The 10,405-nt window shown below is 48.4% G+C and overlaps 1 protein-coding gene across 2 annotated transcripts in view; it reads left to right on the forward strand.

Moving 5' to 3' along the window:
• MECR (mitochondrial trans-2-enoyl-CoA reductase) overlaps window positions 1–9,726 on the forward strand; it is a 36,991-nt gene extending 27,265 nt beyond the window's left edge. Inside the window, exons 5-10 of one of the 2 annotated variants that reach the window (XM_023507441.1) lie at window positions 1,502–1,604; window positions 2,668–2,770; window positions 4,075–4,148; window positions 7,714–7,774; window positions 7,936–8,008; window positions 9,200–9,726. In XM_023507441.1, coding sequence (XP_023363209.1) covers window positions 1,502–1,604; window positions 2,668–2,770; window positions 4,075–4,148; window positions 7,714–7,774; window positions 7,936–8,008; window positions 9,200–9,507 — 722 coding nt within the window. In that variant the 3' untranslated portion in view covers window positions 9,508–9,726. The remainder of the gene's footprint in view (window positions 1–1,501; window positions 1,605–2,667; window positions 2,771–4,074; window positions 4,149–7,713; window positions 7,775–7,935; window positions 8,009–9,199) is intronic. The other variant, XM_003800764.3, reaches the window with a different exon arrangement.
• Window positions 9,727–10,405: the final 679 nt, after the last annotated feature.

A 10,405-nucleotide genomic window follows, 5' to 3' on the forward strand; every position in this document is an offset into this window, starting at 1 on the left:
AAGACAAGGGAGGCCAGGCCAGGCATGGTGGGTCATGCCTGTAATCCTAACACTCTGGGAGGCTGAGGTGGGTGGATTCCCTGAGCTCAGGAGTTTGAGAGCATCTCTGAGCAAGAGTAAGACCTTGTCTCAAAAAATAGCTGGGCTGGGCGGTGCCTGTGGCTCAAAGGAGTAGGGTACTGGCCCCATATGCTGGAGGTGGCGGGTTCAAACCCAGCCCCTAGCCAAAAACTGCAAAAATAAATAAATAAATAAAATAACTTGAGGGGGGGAAAAAATAGCTGGGTGTTGTGGCAGGCATCTTGAGCCCAAGAGTTTGAGGTTATTGTGACCTATGATGCCATGGCACTCTACCAAGGGTGACAAAATAAGACTATGTCTCAAAAAAAAAAAAGGACAGGGCAAGCCATGGTGTGCATATTAATAGATTTGCCCACAGAGCACTGTGTGGGCACAGGTAGAGAGAAGAATCAGGAAGCTTCATAAAGGAAGACACACCTGAGCTGTAATTCCAAGGATCTATAGGATTTCAAAAGGAAGGAACAGAGATGGAGGACAATATTGGAAACCACGTAAATAACCTAACCAGAGACTTGAGGACATAAAAGTTGGGACAGAGCCAGGTGCAGTGGCTCATGCCTATAATCCTAGCATTTCTGGGAGGCTGAGGTGGGTGGATTGCTTGAACTCAGGAGTTTGAGACCAGTCTGAGCAAGAGTGAGACTCCCATCTCTAAAAATAGCCAGGCATTGTGGCAGGTGCCTATAGTCCCAGCTACTTGGGAGGCTGAGGCAAGAGGATCTCTTGAGCCCAAGAGTTTGAGGTTGCTGTGATACCATGGCACTCTACCAAGGGTGACATAGTAAGATTCTGTCTCAAAAAAAACGTTGTGGCTGCGTGCCCATAGCCCATTGGTTAGAGCACCGGCCACATACACCGGGGCTGGTGGGTTCGAACCCAGCCTGGGCCTGCTAAACAAACAAACTACACAAACAAAAATAGCGGGGTGTTGTGGCAGGGGCCTGTAGTCCCAGCTACTTGGGAAGCTGAAGCAAGAGAATCACTTGAGCCCAAGAGTTTGAGGCTGCTGTGAGCTGTAATACCACAGCACGCTACAGAGGGTGACAAAGTGAGATTCTGTCTCAGTTAAAAAAAAAAGTTGGGAGGATGATGAAGGATATAAAACATTTTACACAGCAGGGTCTACAGCAGTGGCTCTCAACCTTCCTAATGCCGCAGCCCTTTAATACAGTTCTGTGGGTTGCGACCCACAGGTTGCGTCCACTGTAGACACTAAGTCATCAAGCTCTGGGAGGCATAAAGGGTGTGTGAAAGTTTGGAAGTCACCAGGGGAATGGTGAGCAACAGTGCAAGGTCTGAGATGGCTCAGCAGCCAGGGCCTCAGACCTTTTTGAGCCTGAGGACTCCCATCTCTTGCCAGGAACCCCTGACTCATTACAGAGCTCGAAGCCTTGACTTGGGTGTCTTCCTGGCTCCATAGGGGATTCTGTCATCCAGAATGCATCCAACAGTGGAGTGGGACAAGCAGTCATCCAGATCGCCGCAGCCTTGGGCCTGAGGTCCATCAACGTGGTCCGAGACAGGTGCGTGGGGACCTAATTCCACCCCAGAACTTTGGCCTTAACTTCACACCCTGCAGTGCCCACTTGGCCACCAGATGGCGCCCTTGCATAGGCAGTAATTGGCCGCCTTTATGGTTCACTAACAATTGGCAGTTGACACAGATGAGTCAGCCCAGAGGAATGAAGTCAGGGTGGCTTTTGTCTAAGGGATGAGTGAATCTCAAATGTAAAGAGAGAACAGGAAAGAAGTGAAGACTTCCCTTACTGAACAGCTAAGAGTGTTTGAGACTCTTGATTTGTGACAAGCCCATGTTTTCCAAACCATAGTTGTTATTTGGGAATGTTGGGAACTGTATTATTCTTCCTGCAAACTATCTGACCCAAGGCCTTTTCTTTTCCCCTTGCATTTGTGTGATGTGAAGGAGAGGGGCAGGTTTGTCATCTGTCTTTTACAGATGAAGAAACAACTTTCAGAGAGAGGAAGCTACTTGCTCTTGAAGACACAGCAATTCAGTAGCAGATTTCATTTCCTCACTTGTTCTCTTTCCGTCCTATCCAGTTCCTTTAAGCCTCGTTGTCCACAAATGTGGTATGTCTGTCATGGATGTCCAGTCTTAGTAGAATCGATACTCACTTCAACTCCCCATCCCCTCAGTTGTGCTAACAAAAATGATACTGTATGCCTTATCTAGAGAGGCCCAGAGCCATTCCTGGGCCAGAGTGTTTGCACAACACTCTGAAGAGCCCCTTGAAAAGAGTAGGGAAAGGAAGTGGAGTTTTTCTTTTCAGTAGGAGGAATCAGGAAGCGAAATAAGTTTTCCCTGGGAACAGATAGTTTCTAGCATTCTTAAAGTGGCAGGGGCTATAGAAGCCACCCAGTTTAGCTCTCTCATCCCTGTGAGGAAACTACTAGAGCCTGTTGAAATAAGCTGGTCGATCCCTGCTCAAAACCTTACTTAAACCCAACCAGCTTTCTGCAAAAAGAAACATGGGTTTTCACAGCTCTGGCAGAGGGTCCTGGGAGCTTGGGGTGGAGAAAGCCAGCAGGTGTGACCAGGGACCTTGGATTATGTTTGGCTTCCAGACCTGACATCCAGAAACTAACTGACAGACTGAAGAATCTGGGGGCCGAACATGTCATCACAGAGGAGGAGTTAAGAAGGCCTGAAATGAAAAACATCTTTAAGGTACCTGGGAGGCCGGGTGCAAGGGCTCATGCTGGTTATCCTAGCACTCTGGGAGGCCGAGATGGTAGGCTCACTTGAGCTCAGGAGTTCAAGACCAGCCTGAGCAAAAATGATATACCTTGTCTCTACTAAAAATAGAAAAATTAACCAGAGGTGGTGGCACACACCTATAGTTCCAGCTCCTTGGGAGGCTGAGGCAGAAGAATCACTTGAGCCCAGCAGTTTGAGGTTACAGTGAGCTATAATGATACCACTGCACTCTACCTGGGGCAACAGAGCAAGACTCTGTCTCAAAAAGAAATAGAGCTGGGGCCTGGCCCCATCTTTCCTCTTTGAAACCTCCCTCTCCTTTTCTTGGGTAGGTAAAGCCCATTCCCCTTAGCAGGGGCAGCATGCAGTAAATGCCCAGATGCCATGAAGGAAGCAGGAGAAACAGAGTCTAGGACATGCTATATGATTTACAGTTTTAAACATTGGTAGTGTCACAGTTGTGTGACTCTTAAAGCTGAGAGAGGATGCCATGGCACTCTGCTAAGGGTGACAAAGTGAGACTCTCAAATAAATAAATAAATGAAAATTTAAAAAAAATAAAATAAAAGCTAAGAGAAGACCTGGAGAAATAGAGGCACAAAAAGGGAAGCAAAAGAAAAGAAGCAATGTTTCCTAAGCACCTGTGTTACGTTTCATCTGATAATACCCACAGGAGCTCTACAAAGGAGTTGTTACCTGTTTTATAGATGAGGAAACCAAAACACAGAAGAGGCAAAGAATTTGACCGAGACCACATAGTTAATGGGTGGTGGACTCAGGGGCTGGCCTCAAGTTGCTCATAACTCAAAACCTCTTAACCTTCCAGAACACCCACCCCCTCCAATCCACCTAGCAAGTGATCATATTCTATCTTAGCCTTTTTGCATTGAACCATCTGGAAGGACCAAAGATAACGTGTTCACTCAAGAACACATGCCTCTGGTAAACTTTGAAGCAGTAGATGAGCACATCTCATATAAACTGAGTCATAAGTGCTGGGAAGAGGCACACTCTAGGAGCTGAACTCCACTGAAACGGAACATAGATGCTCTTTGCCTGTTCTGCCCCAGAGGAGCTAAGTTTTGAACCAGGTTCTGAAACAGGAAAGGCTCTTTCTGGGCAGAGCAAAAAACAAGTCTAAAGGTATAAACATTCCACTGTCTTCACTCCCTCCTTCTCACACAGCACTTGGGCCAGGGAAATAGCATTTGTAGCAAGCTCAGACCTGGCACATTAGAGCTGTACCTCCCTCACTGCAGGTTCCTTTTTTCCAGGACATGCCCCAGCCACGGCTTGCTCTCAACTGTGTCGGTGGGAAGAGCTCCACAGAGCTGCTGCGGCAGTTAGCGTAAGTCCCTTGGCCCTGCAGCTTCAGCTTACTGGAGTTCTCTATTAGGTCTTTAACTGGGAGGACCATCAACTGACCGAGTATCAGTGGCCAATGGCAGCCACAGCCGGGTCAGCACAACACTGAGTAAGAACAAAGTCATCTAGCTATCTGGGCACTTATTTCTCAGCCTCCTCCTTGGTAGACAACTGAGCAATCCATCCAGCTTTATTTTTGCAAGTGCCCCCAGAAGTAGACTGCTAAAGCTCTCAACAATAGGGGAATGGTCAAGGATTCATAACCTAGGGGCATCTTAAGAAGTCATTTAATCTTAGCTTATTAGCTTTTAATAAGTAAATATAGCAGAACCTCCATAGTTGACCACCTCCCTACATTGACCATCTCCGTAAGTTGACCTAATTTTCATAGACTAGACATGCACCACATGTACATCTCAGTAGAGTAGGCCTTATGTTGACCACTTCACTGCATTCCCTTGGGTTCTTCTATCAATTCTAATTTTGGAGGTAACATCATGTTTATTACAAACATTTTTAAAGCACATAAAAGTGTAAAAGAAAATGAAAGCATAAAAGTTACTGATCCCACGACTAAAGGAGATGAGCCCTGTTGACAATGTTAATAATACATATTCTTCCATTCTTCTTTTCTTTAATATAAACTTCTTGAATTGGAGGGTAGCCTAAAAAGACATTTCCCAACTAAAGTAGCAGTCCCCTCAACAACATTGATGCAATATATATATATGTGTGTGTGTGTGTGTATATATATATATATATTTTTTTTTTTTTTTAATTTTTAGAGACAGAGTCTCAGTTTATCACCCTTGGTAGAGTGCTATGGCATCACAGCCCACAGCAACCTCCAACTCCTGGGCTTAGGCGATTTCTTGCCTCAGCCTCCTGAGTAGCTGGGAGTACAGGTGCCTGCCACAACCCATGGCTATTTTTTTTTTGTTGCAGTTTGGCCAGGGCCGGGTTTGAACCCGCCACCCTCAGTATATGGGGCCAGCGCCCTACCCACTGAGCCACAGATGCCGCCCCATTTAACATCTATTTGCTGAGCACTCACTAGCTACCAGGTACAGTGTCCCATGGCTGGGCCCCTGAGGTACCCTCTGAGGACTCACAGGCCACACTGGCAGATGAGTCACATGGTCAAAGAGCTGTGGTGAGACTCTCTCAGCATCTACCATGTGTCAGATTGTGTGTGATGCTGACTTACCCATCCCACAGCCTCCAGACATGGGGTATTAGTCCAGTCTCCTTTTATACTTAAAGAAAATGAGGCCCAGAGAGTATAAGTACTTGTCCCAGGGTCTAGTGAGCAGGAGAGCCAGGCTTGACCCCCATATGCCTAACTCCAGAACACACCTCATCAGCCCTACCTCAGGCAGCCGCTGGGGCAGACTGCGATCCCAGTGTCACTGTGGGATAAAGCATCGTGCAGTGGTTACATGTGCAGGCTTTAGAGTCAGAATGGCTAGGGTCAGTACCCACCTCCACTACTTACTAGCTGTGAACCTGTAAAAGGTTAGGGGTGACGTGAAAAATGATCCATACCTCAGTCTCTTCATCTGTAAAATGGGGGTGATATAAATCCCTTCTGCCCCCTGAAGATTGATCTGAGGAGCACTAAGATGGCATACAAATTGATATACAAATGAGGGATGGACTTCAATTTTCTCATCTGTAAGATAAGGATATTAAAAGTACTCTCTTGGGGCAGTGCCTGTGGCTCAAAGGAGTAGGGCGCCAGCCCCATATACCAGAGGTGGCGGGTTCAAATCCAGCCCTGGACAAAAACTACAAAATAAAATAAAATAAAATATTAAAAATAAAAATAAATTTAAAAATAAAAGTACTCCCTTGGGGCGCTGCCTGTAGTTCAGTGGGTAGGATGCTGGCCATATACACCAAGGCTGGCCAGTTCAAACCCAGCCCAGGTCAGCTAAACAACAATGACAACTGCAGGCGGCACCTGCATCTCAGTGGGTAGGATGCCAGCCCCGTATACTGAGGGTGGCAGGTCCAAACCCAGCCCTGGCCAACCTGCAACAACAAAAAAAATAGCCTTGCATTGTGGCGGGTGCCTGTAGTCCCAGCTACTCGGGAGACTGAGGCAAGAACTAGATGTCATATCTCAAAACAATAAAAACAGGGTGGTGCCTGTAGCTCAGTAGATAGGGTGCCAGCCCCACATATCATGGGTGGCAGATTCAAACCCGGCCCCAGCCAAACTGCAACAAAAAAATAGCTGGGCGTTGTGGTGGGCGCCTGTAGGCCCAGCTACTCGGGAGGCTGAGGCAAGAGAGTCACCTAAGCCCAGGAGTTGGAGGTTGCTGTGAGCTGTGCAATGTCACGGCACTCGACTGAGGGCAATAAAGTGAGACTCTGTCTCTACCAAAAAAAAAATGACAACTGCAACAAAAAAGTAGCCAGGCATTGTGGCAGGCACCTGTAGTACCAGCTACTTGGGAGGCTGAGGCAAGAGAATCCCTTAAGCCCAAGAGTTTGAGGTTGCTGTGAGCTGTGATGCTACAGCACTCTATAATAGAGGGCGACATAGTGAGACTCTGTCTCAAAAAAAAAAGTGCTCCCTTGGGGTTATTAGGCAGATTCACTGAGACAATACATGTCAAATGTTTAGAACTGTACCTGGCACATAGTAGATGCTCAATAAATATTAGCTAGTCTGGTTAGACCAAGCACAGTGGGGACACAGAGGAGAGAGGGCCTGATTCCCAGGAGCTCCTTTCTAGACCAGGTAGCAGATGAGAGGTACTTACAACCAAACCACCCAGTAGCCTTAGGGACAGCTACTCGCCCCACATAGCTGCTTTTTCCACTTGGTAGTTTCCAAAGTTTTCCTTACGTTGTCCCAAAATATTCCTGAGGTCATCCTTGATCAACAGACTCTTAAAAGAGCCAGGGAGTGGGAAGGGGAAATGGGTTAAGTCAAGTGACTTGTTAGCTTGTTAGTTCCTAAAAGTTCTATTAGCCTCCTGTTGAACTGCAGTTGGGGAAGGGGATAGGGCGGGATCAGAGAGTAGATACTAACGAAGCACCTCCCGTGGTGAGAGCGCTTTCATCATCGCCCCTACACAGTCCACATCATGCCTGCCTATAGAGCTATTTCATCACGTTAATCCTCAGAATGAGCAGATGAGGTCTGGTCTGTTTTCAATGCCTTGTCCAAGGCCATGAACCTATAAGTGGGAGTAGAGCCAAGGCTGAACTTAGGTCTTGAGCACTTCTCTGTAGGGTGTGTTTCTTTGCAACATGTAAAACCTGGCTGGGTGGGTTAGATCAGAGGGTTTCCAACCCTGGCTGAACAGCCAAGACACCTGGAGGGTGTAAGGGTGTATGTGTATTGTTTTTTTTAATATTCATTCTTGCCTCCTGCTTCATTAGGTCTGAAGTTAGAGCTAGGAATCTGTATTTTTTTAACCCTTTCCAGGGATTCTGAGACAGGTTTAGGACTCAGGGTTGAAATAGAAGCGCCATGATAGGTTTAAGAAGGGCTCTGTCTCTGCGCCCACTTTTTTTCTCTTTGGACTCCTCAGGCCTGGAGGAACTATGGTGACCTATGGGGGGATGGCCAAGCAACCCGTCATAGCCTCGGTGGTAAGCTGGTGCGGGAGGGGAGGCATGCCTGGAGACAGGGGCTGAACAGCTCAGCTGTATAAACTCAGGTCATCTCCCTGTCCCTTGGGAAGGGGTCTGCCCTTTAGTGATGTCTGGAGTCCTGGCCCTCAGAGCCCAGTATATCCTTCCTGTGTCCACAGAGCCTGCTCATTTTTAAGGATCTCAAACTTCGGGGCTTTTGGATGTCCCAGTGGAAGAAAGACCACAGTCCAGGTGAGTAGATGGCCCTGATGCCAAGAGTCACAGGCCCAGATGCAGTGCCTAAGAATGGCAGCAGAAGTGACCAGCTACTCTGAGCCCTAGAGAGGTGACTGGGTCCCCAGCCCCATAACAGGACTAAGGAAATAGCCTCTAGCCCCAGCCACAGTCAGCCTCCTTGGAGGCACAATATCAAACAAGACAGATATTGCCCCTGTCCTGAGGAGCTGATAGCAGGGAAAACAGCCAGGCAAAAAGGTCAGATTCTGGAGCCAGCCTGTCTGGGTTCAAATCCTGCCTCCACCATCGCTGGATAGAGTTCTGGGCCCTTGGGCAAGTATGCCTGGTTTAAACATAATAATTTTAAACTCTTGTTAGCCCTGTTTGACAGAGGAAACTGAGGTTCAGAGTGGTTAAGTAGCTTGCCCAAAGTCCCCCCCACCTAGGGAGGGGTACACCCAGGATGTGAACACACAGTCTCTCTGACTCTAAAACCTGAGCCAAGACACCATGCTTCCTCTTCTGGCAGTGACCCCCAAAGTGAGAATGAAGAACCACACAGAGACCCAAGTAAAGGGGAGGAAAGTAGAGGTGTGAGTGGTGGAAAAAATAACCTGTGCAAAAGCGCATCTCACCAGCACCAGGTGGTTCAGAGTAACCGGGAGCAGTAGGTCTGAACCGGGGCAGGGGAGCTGAACAGGTGGGTTGGGACAGTACTTAAAGCATTTGGACTTGATCTTAAAGGTGACTGAGGAGCCACTAAAGTATTTTAAGCAGGAAACGCAATTAGATTTAAAGGCTGAATGAATTTATGTGTCAAGAAAACACTTCACAGCCAAGGCCTTCACTTCTCATCCCATACCATATTGGGTCCTTAGCAGGAGGCAGGAGCAGGAAGAGGATGTTGGTGGTGGCCTCAAGTTGTGGGCCCTTGGGAATCCTGGACTCCCAGGGAAAGCTTCTTTCCCTGAGCAAAGCTTGTCTGTTCCACAGTTGGTGTGCCAGGCACACCCAGCTTCCACCTTGTGCCTCTTCTGGTTTCCCTGCTTCAAAGTAATCATGCCCCTCCCACCATTCACTGCTCCTCGCTACACCCCAGTCAGGTTCTGTGGGCCTGAGCCATGTCTACCTGCCTGTCCATCAGCTTCTAGGGCCACTCCTCATGTTCCTCTCTCCCCACCCTGGCCTTCACTGTTCTGAACACAGGAAAGGACCAGGCTGCTTCCACAGCCACACCATCCTTGGCAAAGCCTGGACTCTCAAAGCTCCAAGGGAACTCAGTGCCCACTCCTGCCCCCAGTCTTCACCAAGCCCCAGCAGCTATTCCCCTGTCTGACTTCCTCCAACCTCCCACAGACCAGTTCAAGGAAATGATCCTTACACTTTGCGATCTCATCCGCCAAGGCCAGCTCACAGGCCCTGCCTGCACCGAGGTCCCACTACAGGACTACCAGCGTGCCCTGGAAGCCTCCATGAAGCCTTTTGTGTCTTCAAAACAGATTCTTACCATGTGATCATCCCAGAGGATGCAGAGCAAAGTGGGAGGGGAGGCAAGTCAGCAGGACTGGTTACAGGACCCTCAGTCAGGGCCCAGCCCTCCCCAGACTGCTCCTCCCTCATTGCCTCTTTGTCTTAGGGAGTACTGTGCAGCCAGCCACCACTTTCCCCAGGGTCAGCCTCAGGGTACCTAATAAAAGTCTGAACTTCCTAAAAATAAAAAAAAATTCAAACTAGAAGTCACCCCTGTCAAGGAGGACCATCACTGTGCACCTTGCATCTCACAGTGCTAGGAAGCCCCCTCCCCACTTTTCCTTGTTTTGTTCCCCCAGCAGTCATTTCCTGACCACCCTGAAAGCAAAACCTGGCAGGGCACTGGCAGATGCAGAAGCCAGTAAGTGGCAGTCCCTGCCCTCTGGCAGCTCAAGCCCACAGAGGAGAATCTCGTAGAAAGGAAGGGCTGACTCACTTCTCAGGCAGTGCATGGCTCAATCTAAGGAAGGGGGAAGATCAGCTACCCAGAAGAGTGACTTCCAGGGCAAGGCCACGGAAGCCCTGAGGAACTGAGGACGTGGGGTCTCAGTGTTTGGACCACCCTCATGGAACTTACCTTCTAACTGGACAACCAGAGGCAGTTTTACCCCCAGGGATATTTGAGAATGTCTGGGGATGGTTTTTTGTTGTCACAACATGGGGAGGGGTTGCTGCTGGCATCTAGTGGGCAGAAGTCAGTGATGTTGTTACGCATCCTGGCATGCACAGAACAACCCCCTGCAACAAAGAATTATCAGGTCCAAATGCTCACGGTGCCACGCTGCATTAGAATTCTGCATTAACCAACCCTACAGCAATTACATGGTGATCAGTGCCAGATAGAAGACATGAGGGAGGCACCATGAGAGCATGACTAAGGTC

The sequence above is a fragment of the Otolemur garnettii genome, unplaced genomic scaffold, assembly GCF_000181295.1.
Source record: "Otolemur garnettii isolate 467f Iridium unplaced genomic scaffold, OtoGar3 scaffold00184, whole genome shotgun sequence".
Classification (NCBI taxonomy): domain Eukaryota; kingdom Metazoa; phylum Chordata; class Mammalia; order Primates; family Galagidae; genus Otolemur; species Otolemur garnettii.